At 37.4% G+C, this 22,450-nt stretch overlaps 2 protein-coding genes across 3 annotated transcripts; both read right to left on the bottom strand.

The window, feature by feature from the left end:
• Nucleotides 1-10,024: 10,024 nt before the first annotated feature.
• Nucleotides 10,025-15,644, bottom strand: LOC102701192 (vacuole membrane protein KMS1-like). 2 transcript variants are annotated; one of them, XR_001550756.2, is made up of 9 exons: nucleotides 15,309-15,644; nucleotides 14,205-14,416; nucleotides 13,934-14,012; nucleotides 13,488-13,775; nucleotides 12,645-12,799; nucleotides 12,214-12,330; nucleotides 11,924-12,109; nucleotides 10,341-11,464; nucleotides 10,026-10,211 (listed from the first exon to the last, which is right to left on the bottom strand). XR_001550756.2 is itself a non-coding variant. In XM_015839893.2 (8 exons), exons 1-8 carry the CDS (start codon nucleotides 15,355-15,357, stop codon nucleotides 11,279-11,281), a joined length of 1,272 nt encoding a protein of 423 aa, XP_015695379.1. In that variant the 5' UTR covers nucleotides 15,358-15,644; the 3' UTR covers nucleotides 10,025-11,278. The 2 variants fall into 2 exon arrangements, 1 of the variants encoding a protein (XP_015695379.1); XM_015839893.2 differs by having other exon boundaries at nucleotides 10,025-11,464.
• Nucleotides 15,645-17,588: 1,944 nt separating this feature from the next.
• On the bottom strand, nucleotides 17,589-20,489 carry LOC102701468 (fatty-acid-binding protein 1). Its single transcript, XM_006658654.3, has 4 exons — nucleotides 20,031-20,489; nucleotides 19,683-19,929; nucleotides 18,871-18,962; nucleotides 17,589-18,014 (listed from the first exon to the last, which is right to left on the bottom strand). The coding sequence occupies exons 1-4, from the start codon at nucleotides 20,386-20,388 to the stop codon at nucleotides 17,875-17,877; spliced, it is 837 nt and encodes a 278-aa protein (XP_006658717.3). The 5' UTR covers nucleotides 20,389-20,489; the 3' UTR covers nucleotides 17,589-17,874.
• Between the last annotated feature and the right edge of the window lie 1,961 nt (nucleotides 20,490-22,450).

A 22,450-nucleotide genomic window follows, 5' to 3' on the forward strand; every position in this document is an offset into this window, starting at 1 on the left:
AAGAGGCTGTCCAAGTCCATCTAACATCCAAAGAGAGAAGAGGTAGAAAATCCACTTGGGGAAGAACAGATGATCAAACTCCAAAACACACTCCTAACTTTGAATGCAATGGACTTGGCAGCAGCAACAGCAACAGGATAAGCTAAGCAACAGGAGTAGTACCATTTGCACGCCGGGCTCCTGACATGAATTTTGGACTTTGGAGACGGATGCATAGCCACAGCCTTTGGCGAAGCATTTTGATCTTCTTTTTTTTTTTTTTGACTTGGCTGTGCAGCTGTGATGCCAATCCCTGTGATGCACAGCGCCCCGGCGGGCCACGAACTCCGTGTCCCCAGCAACGCTCTTCTGCTGACACCCCCCAAGTCAGCAATGGCCAGCCAGTCGACCAATCCGTGTTCCGGCCGGCCGCCGACGGGTTCGCGTCTCGAGGCGGCACTCATCTGCGGCCATGGGTGGATGCCCGGCGAGCTCAGCTCAGCTCAGCTCGTCCTCGATCCGTGTCAGCGTGCAGAATGTCCTCGAAGCGGGAGGGGCGAGCACACCTCCACCTTCCCGGCCATCACCGGCGGCCGGCCCACGCAGGAGCAAGAGCAACTGAAGAAGATCAAGCGACGGCGAGCGTGGGGCGTACCTCACCGCGGAACAGAAAACCTCACGGGATCCGAGGACGGCGGGCGGAGCAGGCGACCGATCCATCGTGTCCCAATTTCCCTCCCTTCCCTCGACTGCCTCACTCATCAGCCGCCGAGGCGCCGGCCGGACGGCCGCCCACCTCGCCGCCGGTGCGGTCGCTCGATCGATCGGTGCCGCTCGCCTCCCATTTCGGCAGCAGCCGGGCCAGCCACACTCTCGCGCGCGCCGGGAGCGGTGGGAGAAAAGAGAAGAGAAGCGCGAGTGGGCAAGCCTCTCCTCGTGATGGCGCGCGTCGCGTGGCCTTTTATAACGGGGTCACACTTGTAGCGTGTCGCTTGCGCGCGGTTGCTTTCCGCGGCCCCACCCCGACCACGACTTTTTTTTAAAAAAAAACTATTATTATTATTTAAAAGCGAAAGCGTAGCTGGTGATTGTTGATTGTTGAACGGCCACATCGATCGCTTCGGATTTTTTTGTTGGTTTTTTTTTTTAACTTTCCTGCGGTGATGAACTTTGAACGGCCCCAAAGGTGCATGGACCTTTGGAATTGGTTATTCGTGCAAGTTATGTTAGATTACAGTATTAGATTGTAGTGATCAGTACTGTGTTTGGAGGGGTTCTTTAGTGTTGCGTTTTTTAAAATTGTTATTGATGGCTACGGTGGCAAACTAGGCACTACAAGTTGTCCATTGAAAACTCTTGGCTGGATGCAGATGTGGTTTGTTTGGCATTTTTACGGTATATTTATGAATATAATGTAATTTATAAATAAAAAAATTTATATACGTATTTTTAACGATCTAAACGTTATTGTTAAAAAATAAAGTTCGGTAAAAAAAACTTAAAACCAACTCTAAATTTAAGGTTAAAAGTTTAAATTTTATAGAAGCGAAAAGACAAGATGTTTAAACGACAGCCTTAAAAAGAGCATGACACATTGACACTCTTTTTTTTGGAAGCATGTTAGGAAATAGCGCGCTTTACTTTTTTTTCTTTGAAATAGCCAATATTTTTGTTAAAAAGCATTAAGTCAATAAATTAAAGCTAAATATCATATTTATAGGTTGATTTTAAGCGTGCAAGTTTTTAATTAATAAATTCAAGATTTTTAAGTGAGATAATTCAATCCTTCTGGCCTCGAAACCGTTTATCGGCTAGAAATAAATCAGGCAAAGAAAATAAAATTTGCACACATGGCTGCTACCAATATTGCCATCCACATGAGTAGATCTAGATAATTTTGTGGTCCACACTCCATGTCTCGGAAAAGAAAAAAGAAATAACTTATCTTTGTCGACATGTCTTCGGTCCATTCACTAACGCCTTAATCGGTTGGTCCAACCTAATAACATATCATTTGGGTAGGGGTGATGACCTTTGCACTCTATCACAGGTAGAGGCCTAACAGCAAAAACAAATGTAGGCAAGCTAATTAAGCCACACACTAGTCTATTCAACACTCCTTAATTATTTTGACCACATGGCCTAAGCAATGACCAAAAATGATGATGGCTTGTATTGTGTGTGCGTTCCATGCAGGTTTGTCCCTTCTCAAAACAGCCACTTGCTGGCCTTTTTGTTGTGATTGTCTTTTGTGGGCCCTTTTTTCTTTTTCAATATATCTTTATTAGAAGCACAAGTAACCAAGCCAACTAGATCACTACTAGATCATAGCATGCCAACTTTGAGTTTACAATAGGCCAATTAAGTATACCATGTTAGAGGAAATATCTCTCGTAGTTACTACCTCCGTCTCATAATAACGTCAATTTTCGATTTCTATACCTATTACTTTGACCATTTGTCTTATTTAAAGAATTTATATAAAAACTTAAAAAATTAGTCCCGCATAAAATACTATTCATATTTTATCATCTGGTAACAATAAAAATATTAATCGGAAAAAAATTCAAATAAGACGAAGAGTCAAAATATTACATCTAAAAACTAAAAAGTGACCTTATTTTGGGACGGACGTAGTATATATGGTGGAGTATAAGTCTCTTTTCCTCCATCAGCTTAATCTTTTTTTTAGCAAACTGGTAGGTGCAACCTAATATTTATAATAATTTTAGGAGTCTAATATTAAAATCCTTATGGTCAATTAAATAGAATAAAATAATACTACACTTATATTACACGCTTATGGTTTATGAGAGCTTTCATGTAACAGGGGTGCTGGAGTATAACTGGATTCTATGTCGTGTTCCATCAATTTAAGTTGCTTAGTAAATATTACATTTATTGTAGGTTATAAAATGTTTTATTTTTTCTTAAATTCTATGGACATACATATTATAACATATACATTAGTTAATAGATGAATATAAAAAAAACCTAAACATCTTGGGGTGATCGTTTGGCATTTTTAGAGAAATAGATAAACGGTCTATTTACAAACAAAAAATATTAGTGAATAAAACGTTTATATATATACGTTCTTAGTGATAAAGAAATAAGGCAGAAAAGGCTGTTTATAACCTGAACAAAGAGAGTATCAGGAGTATGACAGTAATGTTTTTCAAACATTTTTTAACAACTAGTTTTATACTCTAAGAAACTACCAAGATAAAACTAGCCGGGTGCCCGTTGCATAATACCATAAACAACACACTACGGATGAGTACTACAACTACATCTTGAACTCTAGAACCGTCTTTGTCCGTCTCAGCAACAGTAATTACTACTTTCAGTCAATATAAGATGCTAGGGGTGGTGATTATTTAATTATTGGATCGTTGGGGATGTATTAGTTTACTGGTTTCCTTTGTACGATTACTAGGTAAAGGTCACGTACGCGCCTGATTCTCTATCTTAATCCTTATTATTATACTGTCCTGACATTTGTTTATTAGGAACCCTAATGGTACAATGATTCCCCTAAAAATATTCACACCAATTCCACTGAGCCTCTAGTTTCGAGGGCTTGAAAGCTGGACTCTACCCTGTATATTGCCCGGCTCAGATACCACTTTTTCCCCCTCTCTTTTTTTTTCTTGAGTGTCGGCCGTCTGAAAAAGTGTCGATGCATGTTCCCAGTTGTAAAAAAACGGAAAAAGCAGTTCATTTCAGATCATTTTTTGTTCCCCTATTTTGCATTGATTTCTAAATTTAGATCAGGTGGTGGCACTCGCATTACAAGATACAGTGGCATTTACGCTTTTAGACATGCGATCGCAGAGGATGCAAATCCAGAGGTGATGGTATGTGTTAGCGTATTTACAAACAAAAAATAATTTGTGAATAGATTTTTTATATATGTGTTACCAGCGATCTAAACAAAAGTAAAAAAAGAAACTATGATAAAAAAAAATAAGAATTAACTTCACATTTTAAATAGAAAATTTAAATTTTGGCTTATACGTAGAAGTGAAAAGACGATGGTGCAGACCTCTGCATCATCAACGGACTGGTTTTCAGTTGTTAATTTATCTGGCAGGGATTATAAAATGTTGACTTAGGCAGGGAGATTGATACATACCGCTTTGATATTCGTTGCCAGCTACTCCATTGCAATATATATTACATATTTTATTACAATTTAGTGATTAATAAGCTCACTTGATTGTATCTTGGCTAACGTTTTTCGATCATTGGAATCCATGAAAAATGAATGCAAACTTTTCTCTCTCTTGGCAATTGAATGCAAGTAAAAAAGGAACTTACTTGGTAACAAAAATTATGACAACCATTATTAAAATTAGAAAAGATAAGAGATTGCATGAAAGGAAATGTTTTAACCTGTTTAGATATTTATTCACTTCGTTTCATATTTTAAGTTGCTTTGAGTTTCTCATAAGTCAAACTTTTAGTAGTTGGATCAAATTTATAAACAAATATAGCAATACTTTTAACACAAAATAAATATACTATTGAATCATATTAAGTAGTGAATTTAATAAAACTAATTTCGTGTCATATATGTTAGTACATTTTCTATAAATTTGATTAAATTTAAGGATGGTTGACTTAGAACAACCAAAAGTGAGTTATAGTGTGGTACATATGGAGTAAAATAGTGGACAATGTTAGGTTTTCATGGTTCATTCTAAACTCGGATGATATTGGGGATGAATAAACAGTACTCTTTTATTTATAATATGAATATACCAATAGTTTTGGAAAGAGGCAAAGAGCACAGGCGGTGACCGTCCGGCGACCCCAGGAGGCTGCCCATGCTTATTGGCAAATATACAATATAAATTTGATGTTTATCTAAGTGACTGAGAATTGATTTTTAGAGCAAATCAATGTAGTCAGAAAACAGAATTCCTCCTTATTTTCCATTTACTAGATCGTTGTTTTCCCTCTCATATAAGTGATTCACATGTAAGTATATAACAGACAGATCAACCAAGGGACCTAAATTTGGAACCAAATTTAATGAAAATGTTTTATGGAGAACACAATAAATTATATTGAACTAGCTAAGCTTGCGCTATTAAATACTCTCTTAGTTTTAAATGTTCGACGCCATTAAGTTTGACCATTATCTTATTTAAAAATGTTATGTAAATTTGTAAAAATACAACTCATATTTAAAATATTTGTGGTGATAAAAAATAAAATATTAATTATTATGTAATTTTTTAAATAAGACAAATTGTAATTAAAGTTCAACGATATCAAACATTAAAAATTAAACGAAGATTACATTTTTTTATTGACTAACGTCTTTACTACAATATTATTAGGGTTAAGAACTGAACTACCAGGCGAAACAAATATAGAAACGGGAAGTGGTATGTCCATTTGTGTTTTTCCTAAAGGTAGGTAATTGCAGCTATTTCTGTAAACAGAAACGTAATTCACCTGCCGTTACGTCAAAAAAAAATTCACCTGCCGTAAAACATGCAGTTCATCGTGCAAAAGGAGTAAAGATAATGCAAAAAAAAAAAAGGACTTCCACGAGATGACGGTCATGATGATGATGCTCGTTACTTCGAACATGGGAAATGAAGTTGGGGAATTAGACTTCATGATCATCTAAAAGAATCTACTTTAAAAAGCTGGACCAGCCTAATTGTCTCACTCCTACCACTTTACCCACAATTGAAAATGCATGTGTCTGGATGCAAATTCAACCCTTGATCTTCTGCGTCCAAGATATAGCTTATCCTCAGTCAACGCTGTATTTCTGAAGAACCACTACTTAGGGTTAGAGTCTAAGATTGGGCAAGTTCAAATATTATCAAATTTGGTACGATAAAGTTTAATACTATGTTTCATTTAATGACAGAACTATTTTGCCGGTCCAACGTTAGAAACAAATTATTATATTATCGTAAGATAGCTGGTTAAATATTAAAAAAAAAACTTTTTGTAGGGGAGTATTTTCAGTCTGCAGGGACAGAACTAGCGTGGTGTTGAGGGCTTAAGCCTCTATATTCGCTGGATCACCTTGAAAGATAAGAATAAAAGAAGAAAAAGATAGAAATGTTTAAGAGTAAAGGGCTGGTGGAGAAAAAATAACTAGGCCGGATCTGCCCCTACTAGTATTTTCTTTCTTCATCAACTTACTAAAATAACTCACTTACTCTATTCTAAAATATAATCAGTTACATAGTTTACATAATTTTTTAAGAGTTAGAGAACTGTTATGATTAGTTAACAACATAAAAGATAAATAGTGGTTATAATTTGTTACACTCTATTTTTTTTAAAAAAAATATAAACCTAACACTGTATGTGAGGACGAGAGCATGTTGAAGGAGTAGGTGACAGTACTTCTTTCAGCGCGTAATGAACGTGAGCCAAACTAGTAGTCCTTTGCTTTTTTAATAAACTCTGTGTTTTGCAGAGCAGGTTGGCAGTTCTACAAGTCAAATTAACTCCCACAAATTAATCGAACTTGGACGCCTTTGCTGCAAGCAGTGCCAAGTTGTTGATATTTGGTTAATATAAATTGCAAATATCATGTGCGTTTAATTTCCCATAAAACACTTTTCCTATTTTTAGCCTTTTTTATGCCCATCTAACCCCTAATGATTTTGGTTAACCACAAAATTTTATTTGGTCATTAATGCATAGTTTTCTATGACAATGCGGCTAGTATATATTATTATTTTGAGATCTATTGCTGCTACATCCTATAGGACAACTGAGGGAGAATGGACTATAAAAGGGCCTGAAAGGCTGAAAACACGATAATGAGGTCTAACAAAAGAGATGCCCAATACTTGAAAGGCTCTTTCTTGTCCAGTTTTCTTTATAAGTTTATACTAATCTACTTGCTTAATTAAACTAATGATGTGGGAGACAACTCGAGGTAAGTTGGTTCTAATCTTTTTGTGTTCTTTGTGTTTACTTTATTGGGCCCAAGATAATATTATATCTGGGATCATGTTTCTAGGTTTAAATTTCTCAAGCCTAATATTAAAAAAAAAACATGGACATGGACAAGCAACCATGCCAATGCCCCCATCCACTAGAGAGATTGATCACACAAGCTTGGCGACGCACAATTTTCTATTTATTGCAATATTTTATCCATGCATGGTGCATGATATTATTGTTATGTTTACCACAAGATACAATATTGGTGGTATGGCCAATTATTTTATCCAGGGCAAGTGCATGACTTGTGAAAGCTTTGTTTGACTAGTGCAATTATAGCCATGAACACACATCTGAACCATTTGTATATATTGTACTAATTTGGGCTATTGTCTAGCCCCCACAGCCAAACAATTTTATAAGCTGTAGCACAATTTTTATATACCAAGATATATCCTCAGGACTAAACAATTGCTCTTGTTGGCATTTTGTTATTATATCAGTATCACTGGCGATTATTTTACAAGTAAGTACTACCTCCGTTTCATAATGTAAAATGTTTGATTTTTTTTTGTAACTTTTGATAATTCGTCGTATTTAAAAATTTAGTAGAAATATAAAAAATGATAAGTTGTGCTTAAAGTTCTTTTGATAATAAAGTAAGTCACAAACAAAATAAATGATATTTTTATAATTTTTAAATAAGATAAATGATCAAAAATTATAAGTAAAAATGTCAAACATCTTATATTATAAAAAAACGGAGCGCGTACGTGTTAATGACTGTAGTAGGCGTATTATCGTGGATATAATGGTTTTGAAAGGGACCTGATATTATTTATAAATATATACGTAGACTATATAAATTAATAGGAGTAGCGTGGCAGGAAGGAGGGAAGGGGTGCTAGCTAGCTCTAGAATGGCTTGTCACTACTCGTTTAGGTTTAGCCGCCTAAACAATGTCATTAGATTTAAATATAGTGCAAGCGTACTTCCAAAGATGACCTGGTGTATATATTATATATGCTGCCCACAACTATATGGTATTAAATACACTCCCCATGTTACCCCCTGAATACCAACATTTCAAATAAATGAATACAAATATATAGCTCGATCATACAGTCATACCAGAGATAGAATATTATCAATTATGTCATGCTGGCCTCACATGATACTTGCAGAATTATTTTCCTTTTTTCCCCCAAAAGTATATAAATAATGCCCCCTCCATATATATTGCCTTTTAGCGTTTAAAATTTTCTTCTTGGAATGAACATCTTCTCCAATTATTTTTTTATCTTAACCCATCACAACCACACTCTATTTAATTTCTTCACATAATTTCTTACCCTAGCCAATTGTAGCCACATGCTATTTAATTCCACATAATTCTTTAGGCCCTCTTTAGTTCACAAAATAAAAATTTTCACGATGTCACGTCGAATGTTTGGACGCATACATATGGAGCATTAAACATAGGCAAAAAAAATAATTATACAAATTGCATGTAAATTACGAGATAAATCTTTTAAGCCAAATTACGCCATGATTTGATAATATGGTGTTATGGTGCTACAGTAAATATTTGCTAATGACATATTAATTAGGCTTAATAATTTTGTCTCGCAGTTTCCTAGCGGAATATGTAATTTGTTTTGTTATTAAACTACGTTTGATACTTTAAATATGTGTCCGTATATTTGATGTGATAACTAAATCTAAAAGTTTTCTCCAACTAAACACACCCTTAATACATCCGTAGAACTCTATAAAACCTTATATTTTAGGATGAAACGAATAGTGTTTATTATAATTTAATAAAGGGATTAAACAGTAGAATATTTGATGGCACGATTACCTAGGAATACAGTAAGGGGTTGTTTAGATGAGCCCAACTTTTAGCCCCATATCACGCTGGATGTTTTGACATTAATTTCAAGTATTACACATAGACTAATAAAAAAACTAATTTTATAAATGAGAGCTAATCTATGAGACGAATTTTTTGAGTCTAATTAATCTATAATTAGCAAATGTTTACTGTAGTCATGGATTAATTAGGCTTATTAGATTCGTCTCGCGAATTGATACAAGATTATAGATGAGTTTTATTAATAATCTATATTTACTATTTATAATAATTGTCTAAACATTCAATATGACTAAGACCAGCCTACAAACAAACACCCGCCTTAATTTTGCAGATCTGGAGATTGGGCTCCTATTTTGCAGATCTGAAGATGGTAGGTTCAGACTTTTACAGCAGCAGCAGTAGTAGTACTATCATATTCTCTCAGCATGTACACAAGCCTTGTGCTTCCCTGCATTAGCTGACATATAGGGGCAGTATCACATTACTGTAGCATACTATCACACAATGGGGTGAAAAGGACAATAGCACCTGGGCTACCTAGCAGCAGTAGAGACAGTGTAGGAAAATAGCATTGTCCGCAGGATAGGCCTGTGGGCCGTGCATTTATCAATTACCCCACATTTTGCAGTTCATTTGCTCATCAGTCAGGTGATACACTGATGACACTTGTCCTCTTACTGGTAGCATTCTATGGTTTTATATATGTGGTTAACTGGCGAATTTAGATATTAAGGTGGTGTTTAGATTGAGAAATTTTTTGAAAGAAGTGTCATGTCAAATATTTGATCGGATGTTAGAAGGGGTTTTCGGACACGAATAAAAAAACGAATTTCACGGCTAGCCTATCTTTTGAGCCTAATTAATCCGCCATTAGTACATGTTGCTTACTGTAGCACTTATGGCTAATTATGTGCTAATTAGGCTCAAAAGATTTGTCTCAAAATTTCTTTCATAACTGTGCAATTAGTTTTTTGGTTTATCTATGTTTAATGATTTATTTAGGTGTCCAAAAATTCGATGTGATGTTTTTGGAAAAAAAAATTTAGGAACTAAACAAGGCCTAAATAGATGAAAAGTGCTACCAAATAGACTAATTAACAGTCTTGATGATATATTATAGAGTATATGCAGATTGGATGGTAAAAAAGTTAAGATACGCGAATTTAATTGTAAACACTCTAAATTCTGGGTTAACTGAAATGTATCCCCTAATCTGAAGTTAAGCATAGTTTTCAAGTGAAGATTGTGGACAGAATTGCGCACTTACTACGCAAGTACTGAAAAATGATGTGCCTGATTCAGTTCACCATGTCATAACTAATTCAAGATCTCCTACATAGTGGAGCATGGACCAAGAGTTCAGTGGTAAAGCATATGTTTATTGTCTGCCTGATTATTTCTTCTTAAATTGGGGAGCTTTCCTCTGGAAAGAACAGAAAAAAAATCAGAGGAGGACACGCTTCATTGCTCCCTGAACATTGTGAGTCAATTGCAACCTCATAGCCTAAAAGATTGAAAGTTCAGTTCATACTTCGCCTAATGTAGAGGTTACCTGATTAGGGTTGTGATGTTCCAGTTTACGAGTTGTTCTTATCCCCTAGAGACCTAAGTAAACACCAATATTAAATTTTGAAGAAGACTGACTGAGCTGGAACTGCAAGAAAGCGTTTTGTGTCAATCTGGAAGAGTTAAAAGTACGCTCCAGTTTAGCAGCAGAATTCAACTGCCCAATTCAACTGGAACTCTTGCAGTATTGCCCATCCTTTTCCTCGCTTTTCTTTAACATGACAAGATTAATATCAGCGACCCGTATCTGTCGAAGCAGAATTCTACGGGCAAAGAACACCAATAATTTAACTTCAATCTCCACTGAAGTTACGTCACAAGATGGAGTAGTACAAGGCGATGCAACTTCACGGAGAAAAGGCACAGTGCAGTTGATAAAGATGCAACCTTTTCAGTCTAACCATCTGCTGTCATGTGTTGTGCATGGACAGGAACAGAAATCTCATCAGGTAGCCATCAGCAACAAAGGACAAATAATACCTCAACAGGGAGGAAATCATTGCCGCTGCAGGGACAAAATCAACTGAAGAGAGGAGGATAGGAAGGCATCGGGGCATGAATAGCTTCCCTGTGTAATTGATACCTTGGTTGGTTGCTATGTACAGATTGGGCCCCAGAAATTGTAGCTGGGGACGCATTACATCGGAGGGCTAGTCATGCATTTTCCTTTTTGTGGCTTTCAATTAAGTACAGCAACAGGTAGTGCTCCACAATAATGCAGGGGTACTAATTTCCCTGTCATGGCTTGATGGGACAGGTTATGTACAATGTATCAACTACCTATGTAAATTTCTTGAACAATACCGGCCTTACAGCGCGTTGTAAATAGCCATATTTGGAGTTGGCAACTTAACTGTATCATCCTCAGGTGCGTGAAGAATGCTGATTTTTATATGAGATGAAATGATCTGGGCTGAATTAATTTCATAACACAGGGGAAGGTTCAGAAACTGTACATGTCGCTGACAACTTCTTACGGGTCTCTAGCTCTTGTTGCCTCTTGAGATAGCTTTGTGCTGTAGAAGTAATAATCTGAACGATGAAGTTCATGATCAAAAGCCACACTATGGTATTCCAGATTAGAGAGAATGACAGGTTCCACTTCGTTTCCTGCACACACATAATTAAGATACTTTAGGAAAAATAACAAAGACCACGAAAGAAATGATAACAGGTTAAGCAAAAACAGCAGTAAATCAAGTGGTAGATGTTACTATGAATCGTTTTTGGAATTACATCACTCTGGAATTTATGTTACAGTTAATTATTGCAGCCATGAATTAAGTTTTACAAAGTGTGCTCTTACGAATATGTAAAACACAACCATAATTTTGTTGCAAAAGTTCTAAGAGAATATAAATTGCTGCTAGACCATCAATTTCTGTCATCTAGAAGTTAGAACACATCCTTTCATGAAAAACAATGACATCAACAGAATCAACAAATTTTGAAAACAACACATAACCACACAATGATGATGAAACTGTCTCAACGTTTTGAAAGTACACCTGATGTGTGCCGTAGATTTTAAGTATTCAAAATTTCCCAAAATTTAAAAGAGATCTGTACCTTTACAGCACTTGAAGCTGATGCAGCAACACTAGCTGATAAAAACTTTTTCTTTGCTGTCTTCAACTTGCCAACTAAAGAGGGAAGAACAGATGATACCACAGGAACATTGCCAAATACCCACATAATCCTTTTCTCCAGCAATTCAAGAAGTTGGTTATTGCAGAGAGTAATTACTAGCGTTGTCTGCAGAAGTTATTTGTGAAGTATGGTTAGATAACTTAACAAGTTAAAATGCACTGAAATACTCCAAAGAAAATACTTTGCAGGAGAGCTTTTAAGTAGCAAACCTGGATATAAACCTTAATAACAGCCTTTCCGATTAAAGTTGCTAGAAAGAACTTCCAGAATGGAATGTTAAATTGCCCACACAAAATACCGGCAAGATCAAAGAGGGGGTTTGGCACCTAATGAAAGGTAAAGTTAGTTTCTTCATATGCCATAATATCTAACAAGGGAATAATAATATGCAGAACATAACTGTCCACATTGTGACATTGCTTCAGTGATCAGATTTAGTAACAAAGTAAATCTATTATTTTTCAGGAACAATTGTTTGTGTGTTAATATAATAGGTTTGTCAAACATTTTGAGTGGAGTTCACCAAACAAATTAAACTGTTGAGTGTTGAGGAACTACAACCTACAAGGCCAACCATAAGTTTGGTACCATGAGAAAATATGGCAGGAAACAAATAAATGTACACAAGAAAACAACTAACCGAAGCAAGTAACAGGATGGTAGGGAAGTTAAGATGCTCTGAGTGAGACATAAGCCATCTTTTAGCCCGATGCAGGGTTGAGGATAAGAAACCTTCTCCTGTAATAGAAGCATCCAACTCTCCTAGCTCGTCTAGTTTGCGTCCTGACATCCTAGCTGGGGTTCATTTATAGTGAGTTGCATCAAGAATTATTTCCGACCCAAGATAAAAAAAATAAAATAGAAAACATAAGTGAAAAACTACATGTTCGTATTACTGTATTAGAACTCCAAGTTGAACCTTATGGCACAGAACCTAGCACAGTATTAAGAAATGTATTATCATATATGTATCCTAAGCGGTAGAGTATGTCTGATCAGCATAGCATCAAGGTTTCCACGGGAGTCACTCCTACACTGGCTGGTTAGAAACACGTCCTGAAAAATGATTGCTGATTCTGGCTGTGAAATGCAGCACAAAAGTTTCCAGTTGCACTGCTCAAAACCTCAATTCTATTTCACCCTGTGAGGGAGTTAGGATTTGTTCATTCCTCTCCTCTTTCCTTTCCTTAGACTACAAATAGCTAAAATTTCATGTCTATCAAAACTGTGAGGTAATCAACATTAAAGAAGTTTCTTCCTCCCAAGACTCCACGCACACTCTGCTGCATAATTCGACACATCTGTCACCTACCACATGTTCATGCAAGTTTGGGAAGTTTGAAATATGATACCAAATTTAGCTGATTCAAAACTGCCATGTTCTGTAGTGATAATTTTGAATATGAAAAATGACATAGTGTGAGCATGTGAAACAAGAGTAAAATCAAGTTGTATTATAGCAGCAAAGCAGTACAAATGTAACCTGCTCTCGAGAGGAAATATGGAGGAAGTTCTCCAAGTGCAGTTCCAATGCCCCAGAGAAAAGCTTCAAGGTGAACTTCGTGCAGTATTTTGCTAAATGGAATTGTATCCTGGTACATTGGAGGTCCAAATTCTAGACAGTCTTTCTCCAACCACGAAGGTCTCATTTTAAGGACAATAGTATCATAAGGAGCACTCTTTAAATCAGTTCGACTACAATGGACTGCTTTGATTGTAAAAAGGGCAATATGAGGCCCTAAATACAATACAAATGTATGCAAACCAGAACCTGCAAAAACAAATGACACTATGCCTTCAGAGCCAAACTTCTATAGTATTTGTTTACAAGTAAATGCTCAGATGCAAGTTAAAATTTTACTCAACTGATTGAATCTTGTTTCCACTGTTTCACAAAGCTAAAAATGAAATCTGTACTTATGAGCTTACCTAATCCAATGGATGAAGCCACCCCTAGTATGACCCACCATAATCCAAATCTGACATACCAAAGCAGCTCCTGGACATGCTGCATTGAATACAGAAACCATGTTATATCCACTTGCAGGAGTGCATGCACCATACTCACAGTCATGAGAAGGGAAGGAAGAGAGCACATATGTTTGCCTAACATGGACTAGCACAATTAAGCGTCTCATCATTGTATTAGTATAAACTGGTGGATGCTCTAAAATTTCTTTTATAAAGGAGAAGATGATACCTTTTCATGTGGGCCATCAGTGACCAAGAGCATAACCCAGGCAGAGACAACCAAAAAAACCAAGAACTTCAATCGAGCACTTTCTTTCAGAACACACACACATGTGCTTTTTATACTTTCTCCAATGGCTAATGCAAATAATGCGAACGTTCTGAATGGCTGAGAAGTCAGCGTTAATCTCTCCAGGTCAATTCGATGCTTTTCATGAAGCTCTGAAATATATAAAAAATCTGTTACAACAAAAATATACAGTAATGTGATCGTAACACGACAAATAGACAAAGCATTCATTGGTTTCATCCCATGTTAATAGCGAAGGTGGAACTATGGAGTATGAAGAATCCAAAGCTTGTGCTCAATTTGTTGCCTCCATGTTCTGATAATGTACGGAAAAGTGCAGCCACAACGCACATTGCAAACCACAGGTTTAGAAACCTTAGACTTTTTGTTCTGTACAATGACTTGAAAATTTAATTTGCATTTGTAAAATGCCAAAACACAACATAAGCGACAAAGCTAAAAAATAGTGAAAATATCATCCTCTACCCAATGATTCTATAGGTCAATTAGAAAATAGCTTGTAGGAAAAAAAAAACTAATCTTTCAAAAGCCATAATCTAAATGAACGAAATTTAACTTAAATATTGACTGAAAAAATCAACTCGAGCATTTGTAAGTCTGGTAACCAACTTGAATAAAAAACCTTCGCAATGTCTATCAACCATGGAGAGAGGGATCCTCCTAAGTCCAACAAAAAGGATGAATAATACCAAAAATCAAGCATGCAATTCTAGCCGTAAAAATAACAATTCAATCGTCCATCTGTACCAGGCTATCAGCAGGACAGGAAAGCAGGACACAGATCATCGAATTGTTCCTATGCGTAGAAGAAAACGAAACAATTCCAAATTTTCAGGAAAACCTCGATGATAAGCATTCCTAACCCAAAAAAAAAAACTTTTGATTAATTACACATACTAACCCAAGGAAATCTCAGAAATAACAGCAACAAATTCCTAAATCTCTTCACGGCTTCAAAAATCAAGATTTCAGACAGACAGATAGCCATCACAAGAACAGCACACACACAGGACAGCTGCTCACCGGACAAGGCCTGGTCCTCGGCGCCGGCGGCGGCGCCGGCGGTTGCCATCTCGCAGCCCCGGGGTCGACACCCCCTGCCGCCCTAGATCAGATCTCTGATCGCTCGGAGTCCTCAGCTATATACACCAATTGAAATGAAAAGGAGAAAAAAAAAAGCGCGAGCTTTTGCTTCCCGTTTGACGCAGAAACGCGCGCCGCTTCCTCGATTGAGGAGGAAGAATCACGACGAATGGCGAGGCGCGCAAAGGAATCGGGCTCCGTTTCCGACCGGAAAGATTGGGTGCTTTTTGGCGAGCGCAACGGCCGCGCAAGGGTGAAGAAAGAGGAAAACACAAAGGAACGTCCTTTTTTTTTTTTTCCTTTTCCGTAACGCATTCGGCTTAATTCACCGCGTCGGATGCAAACGTGTTGCCGTAACTATCACTCCAACAGGCGTTTCATTGTTTACGATAGTAATTTATTTTAATTAATAAGATGTGAGTTAAAATTAATTATTACCATTACGGATTCCCCTATGAATTGTTATCGATAGGACCATATTATATAACTTACGCACAACTATTGATCAACAGGTACAATGCATATCAACTATCATTTCTTTGGTTGATCTATGGTTGCATGTTTCTAGAGATGTATAGCATTACTCATTCCCCCTGCTCGTTAAAATTGAAACTCGCGGGTTTTGCCATTTCAATTTTGTGAGTGGACACATTTCAAGTATATGATTTGATATACTTCATCAATCTCAAAATAAATATAATTTAGACTAAAAAGATAAAATTATTTCGAACGGAGAGTGCGCATTTCTCTTTTGGCCGTATAAACATAATAGTATCTTGCGCATACACCATTGCCGTAATATGGACTATTATTATCAGTTGGTAAATATTAATCTTTTTCTCTAATTAGGTGTCGATCGTTATATTACCTCTCTCATAAAAATATTTATCGTTTAGAAGAAGACTTAGTCAAATTTCTAAAATTTTGATCATTAGTAATTTCTTAAATGCTTAATTTAAATACAAGATAAATAATATCAATAGATTCTACCCGAAAATAACTATCGTAATATCATAAACTTATTTTGATACAAATTGTTTGTCAGAATTATATAAGTTTTATTAAATCTTATCTAAAACACAAATATTTTTAACCAGACTATCTTTATAACAAGCACAGTGATTTATTTTAACCATCTCTCTTTATACGGAAGATTCAAAAAAACTATGCGTTCTGTTCTGACATTGTTGGTGGCATTTTTGTTCCCTCTCAAACCTGTCCAAATTGGACACGCGTTGTTCGACAAATCGACACCTCCACGTATCATCACAGACCTATCGATCATGAGGGTCATCTACGTAGTCACGGGAAAAAAAACACCGAGATTTCGTGCACGCCACCGCGCGACGACGATAACACCGGAGAAGCTAAAGGCACCCGTCATCTTTTCTTCGCCGGAAGGTTGCCATCTACCCCCAATGCAAACTTGCAAAGGAATCGATCTCGCCTTGGACGAGTTCCCAACCCGGCCTTGCGACAGCCTGACTAGCAGCCACGGTTAACCGTGTCGAAGAATAGGAAGAAAATGCTACTTTTGCTGCTTCAGAGATCGCAACAAACTCACTATGAGGCCATACTATATAACTTTTTAACAGTAGAGAGATAAAAACTATCTCTTAATTAAGAGATAGTCTCTTATACATATTTTAATGTTAAGTAAGAATAAATTATAGAGTCATTTATACTGTGAGTTATTTACTAAGAGCTAGACTATTTAAGAAGTTGTTTTTTAAAATGCTAGAGATAGCATGCTCCATCAATTCTGCAAGCAAAGATTCCATCAATTCTGCAGGCAAAGATACAGTGGCATGATCTATGCGGCTCACTATCAGTAGCATGATCAAGAGCATGCTGGAAAGTTTTACAGCTCAGGTTATATATGGTCAGATGTTAGGAGGTAACCTTAGCTGCATTCTTTTGGGTCAGGTTATTTCTCCACTTTTATAGCTTATTTCTTGAACTGTTAAAACGGCATATTTTTTTAATAAAAAATTTATATATACAGAAGTTTATCATCTCACTTTTATAGAGAAAAATTTTAATTTTATAGTAGTTAATTTCATTATTTATACTGTTATATAACTATAAAAATATCAGATAATTTTTTATCAACCAAAATAACACAGCCCTTATGGCCTGATGTTCAAGTCGGAGCTTGATTGCATCTCTACCAAGCAACAGCGAAGCTAACTATTGTAAATCTGCAGACCAATGGGACATTTGCATAACACAGCAGTTCTCATTTTTCTCTGAAGATGTTTACTTGGGTCAATTTCCAGTTGTTGAAGTGCCACGCGAGATGAAAATTCATGGTTACTCCGTTCATTCCATTTTGAGAGAACTTAAGGCAAAAGGAGTAAAATCAGTATGCATGTGCGAAAGGCTGCTAAGTATATACTTGAACAGACGTAAGAGCTAGTGCTGTCATAACTCTGAATACACAGAAACAGAAGGGCTAGCCCGTTGAAACAAATTTTCTGTCATCTAACCCCAAGCATCCTTCTTTCTAGTTTTTAAGAATAGAAGCCATATTTTCTTGGATGCTGTCTTTCGCATTTTTGTCAAATGGATCTTCTCCAATGTAAAGATCTAAAATAGACTTGCACAGAAGCTTGCTCTGTATGCTCCCCAATTCTTCTCCTTCAACTACACAAAACACAGAAGACAGCTTATTAACGAAGAATGTTAGGTGTGCCCATTTAATTATACTGGGAAATATGAAAACGAAACAAAAGGCAACAGATCATGTCAGGGATTTATCATGGCATCGAAAAGCTACCACGAGACAAGATAAAGTGGTGTTTAGATTGACAAAATTTTTAGGAGAAGTGTCACGTCAAATGTTTGACCGGAAGGGGTTTTTGGACACGAATGGAAAAACGAATTTCACGGCTAGCCTAGAAACCGCGAGACGGATCTTTTGAGCTTAATTAATCCGTCATTAGCACATGTTGGTTACTGTATCACTTATGGCTAATCATAGGCTAATTAGGCTCAAAAGATTCGCCTCAAGATTTCTTCCATAACTGTGCAATTAGTTTTTTTGGTTCATCTATGTTTAATGTTTTATTTAGGTGTCCAAAAATTCGATGTGATGTTTTTGGAAAAAAAATTTGGGAACTAAACAAGGCCTAAATATCACACCTTTTTTGTTAGCGTGTGTAGGCAAGCAAACGAAAATAGGATGAAAGCAGGATAAATATTCGTTTATTTAATTGTGAAAAGGCCATGAATTTTCTACAGCATTATCTGTGCTAACTTATTAGCTGCTCTTCATGCACTCAACATTAGGTCTAAATTCACGAACAGGACGAGAAATGATCCCAAGTATTCAGAAAGCTATATTGGATGCATGCCCACTCATTGTAACAACATTTCCTTTTGACTCTCAAAATCCTTCCTTCCACCGAAGTGAGTATTATATACAATATCTTACATCAACTACAGAGCTGCCTATGAAAATACTACGAGAAAGATGCGAGAAAGTGAAAATTGAGCTTACTAGTTATTTTAAGCACATGGCCTGATTCTCTTGAGAGCTCAATCACGGACCCCTTTGGTAATTTGTATTCATCCTTGAAAAGTGAAACAAAACTGTGGAAGATCAAGGTGTCAACAGGGGAAGAAACTTAGTAACAATTGAAATTGACGAACATATGCTAACATTGAACTGCATGCTTTAACACAAAAAACAGAGCAAAAATATTTGCTTGAAGTTGGAGTAATTGCCATCAGCTAACAATTGCTACATGTGAGAATGAAAGCTATCTATATCCAGGAATAGAAGAAGCAACTGATGCTACATGCAAATCCAAAAACCTAACAAGCTAATATTTTCACTAACCGCTGGATTATTAAACCAACAGTTCGAGTCAAGGCAAATATTTTATCACCTTCATTAGTATAACAGTAACGCCAATCAGCCTGAAGTTGAATACAACAGAAATTGGAGTTCACTCAATGTGTGTCCTGACGTTTTGCTTGTTCCAATATGAAACTACAAGCACTCTACACAATGCATTGGGAGTTCTCTTATAAAATAAGCCAAGTTATAATTTGGTATCTCCCATTCGAAAGGGCCATAAAAATGCTAATGCATTCCGCAGTTGAGCCTCACTCACACTGACACTAAATGGACATATTGTAGCTGGTAAGAAACATGACAAATCAAATGTGGGGTAAGAAACAATTGTTGCAACCTTATTCGCAACAATTTTTGAGGCAGACCTTATCTGCATCAACAAATCAGTGCCAAGGAAGCTTCATTGTTTGTCTGATGAAAAGCACAGCAGCAGGAACCAGAATTACAGTTACCTCTGAAGCAACTCATTAGTGTCTGATCCCCCAAACTTCTTTAGCCTGCTTCCTACGCTCTTCTCGAACGCGCTTCGCACGGAGCGAATGCTCAACCTCCCATACACTATCTGAAGCCTAACCGTCATCCGTATGTCACTCTCTAACGCATCGTTGATCAGCTCTGCATTCTCCTTCAGTTCAGCGACAGGGAGGTTCTGGTACTTCTCCCTCAGCTGTTTCAAATCGTGGTCATCCGCATAAACACCTACGATTCTACAACACATCAGCATTTGCGGATTTCTTGCTGCTGCGGTTCTCTTCCGAATGGTGGAGAGATTTGAAGATGTGGTTTTTTTAGTGGATTACCAAACGCGTAGACGTCGATGGACTTGAGGCCGAGGATGGTGGTCCTGCGGAGGCCGACGCCGAGAAGGCGGCGCCCGCCAGCAGTCTCGGTGGGGAATGCGGCGCCGGTTCGGGGCTCCACGGAGCCGGGGGCGGCGCCGTCGGCCAGGGAGAGGGAGGCCCAGAGAGGGGCCGATGGAGCGGGGTGCGGGAGCGGCGGCCGCCCGGCAGATTTGGCGGTGAAGGTGCGGCTGGCGGCTGCTGCAGCCGCCGCCGCTACGGCCGCCGCGGCGAGTGCGGCGGCGAAGGCCGGCCGGTTGGGTGGCGGGGGAGGGAGCAGGCGCGGGAAGGTGGCGGTGGTGAAGCGGGGGGATACCATGGCCGCGACGAGACGAGACGAGGCGGCGTGCTGCGGCCGTGAAGCACTGAGGTGGGCGGAGCACGCGATGTGGGTGAGCGGCGCTGGCGGTGGCGCGTGGCGAGTGAGCCGGCGCGGCGGCACCGTTGCAGTGCTGGTGTACTGAAAGAAACTTTCTCGTCTTCCTCTGGCAGTGAACAAGGTTAATAATATAATCAACAAACTGCTATAAAATTTTTTATAGTTTTTCTTAATCAATTTATATATAGTAGTTAACTCTTCATCATTAATACATGACACATACACTCTCACAGGGTTTCTTGGAGCTGACTATAAGTTTACAGCTCGTTTACACTCTCTCTCATCCTCTCTCTCCTTCATGTAAGCATTTAGCCGGTTTATAGCCTGTTATTATACTTGCTCTTAGAGCAAGTATAATAGTAGATTATAAGTTGACTATAAGCTAATGTGAAGGAAAGAGGTAATGAAAAAAAGTGGGATTGGCTCTCATGCAAGAGTCAGCTATACACCAACTCTTAAAAAAATGCATTAAATGCAAAGATAAGAGAAAGAGATAAGAGATAAAAATTATAGCCAATCTATTATATGTGTTGACTATAATATAAACTTATAGCTAGTAAGTTGGCTTTACTATCAAACTTGCTCTTATGGAGGTAATTCCTCTTAGTTAGTAGCCCCCACCAGTGTTTTAAAAAAAAATAGCCCCTCTCAGTGTACAAAGATTCTTAGATTTAAGCCCGGTATTAAAATATACGCGTAGTTGGTAAAATTAAATAGGAAAATATTGTAATTAATTAAAAAAATATACAGATAGACACTACTTTAGGATAACTTTTGAATACTAAACATTTTAGGACAACGTATGTAGTAGAGAAGGAACAAAAATCTAGTAAGTACTATGTCACTGGTAGTACGTTAATCGCGCACATGAGAATTTTATGCCCATGGGTATACTCGTACTCGTGGTGAGAACGAAACCTTGCACATATCTGTAACTCGGGGTTGCCACGTACCTATGAGTTTACCTATTTATCTATTAATATATGTACTTGATACAAAGACTAGAAATTATATAACAAATAATTTTACTCATGGATTAACTATCAACCGGAATGTTTTTTAAACAATTTATACATGAGGTAAATTTAACATGTCTATATCAGAGTGCAAAATATAAATTAAAGTTTAACTTAACTATATATTAAAACATTTACAAACTAATAAAACTCACATGTTGATTAGATTTGACACGTAAACAAGTGAACCAGACATGGATATTGGTTAACACATACCCATAACTATTAACCCTCATACATAAATTTGATCCAATCCATGGGTATAAAATGAAGAACTGACCCTAATAGACTATTTTATTCACGGGTAAATGAGTAATTGGGCATGGTTGCCGTCACTAGTGAGTAGTCACTGGTGTTTTGGATCTCTCCACGGTAATTCGGAACTCTATTTTGTACATGAATCCAAATCAATTTCTCTTCTAACTTCCTCCCACATCATATTTTCATAATTTCTCATTTCCTTTTAGTTTCTCATCATGGAGGAATCCACCGTTTCAACTTGCAATGTGACGCAACTGCTTAAAACTAACAGAGTTGCAGATGCTGTAGTTGCTTCTTTTTCCGAGAAAATGAACGGGAAGACGAAACAACCAAATCTGCAATGCAATTTCTGTTGGAAGTTTATCTTTTGGACAATCTGTCCTGTGCATACAGTGTCATTCAATTTTTCAATTTTTGTACAGTTGCAGGCAACGACATTTGGCCATGGCCATTGCCGGAACTGAGACCCTGTAATATACAAACTTAAAAGAAAACTTTGCATATAAGGTCTCCTATCAAAAAAGTAGATAACTCTCATTTTCCATACTTCCAGCACTTCTTGTTCAGATTAATGGTGTTGCCTCAAATCATTCTCCATTTTTTTTTTCTTATAGGATGTAGGCAATGGTGCATTTATACAGTTTCTGTTTGCTACTTTTGGGATACCTTGTCTGATAATCACTGAGCTAGTTCATTTCAGTTGGTATAGCACTCACTGCCCAAGC

Source organism: Oryza brachyantha, chromosome 7 (assembly GCF_000231095.2).
Source record: "Oryza brachyantha chromosome 7, ObraRS2, whole genome shotgun sequence".
Classification (NCBI taxonomy): domain Eukaryota; kingdom Viridiplantae; phylum Streptophyta; class Magnoliopsida; order Poales; family Poaceae; genus Oryza; species Oryza brachyantha.

Bases quoted from the DNA above. Each gene is read 5' to 3' on its own strand.
- LOC102701192 (XM_015839893.2), bottom strand. From the start codon at position 15,357: ATGGCAACCGCCGGCGCCGCCGCCGGCGCCGAGGACCAGGCCTTGTCC. The intron at 14,417-15,308 runs GTGAGCAGCTGT...TATATATTTCAG, and splicing joins CGAGGACCAGGCCTTGTCCG to AGCTTCATGAAAAGCATCGA. The intron at 12,800-13,487 runs GTTACATTTGTA...AATGAACCCCAG, and splicing joins ATATTTCCTCTCGAGAGCAG to CTAGGATGTCAGGACGCAAA.
- LOC102701468 (XM_006658654.3), bottom strand. From the start codon at position 20,388: ATGGTATCCCCCCGCTTCACCACCGCCACCTTCCCGCGCCTGCTCCCT. The intron at 19,930-20,030 runs GTAATCCACTAA...GTAGAATCGTAG, and splicing joins CATCGACGTCTACGCGTTTG to GTGTTTATGCGGATGACCAC. The intron at 18,015-18,870 runs GTAAGCTCAATT...TGTTTTGTGTAG, and splicing joins CCATGTGCTTAAAATAACTA to TTGAAGGAGAAGAATTGGGG.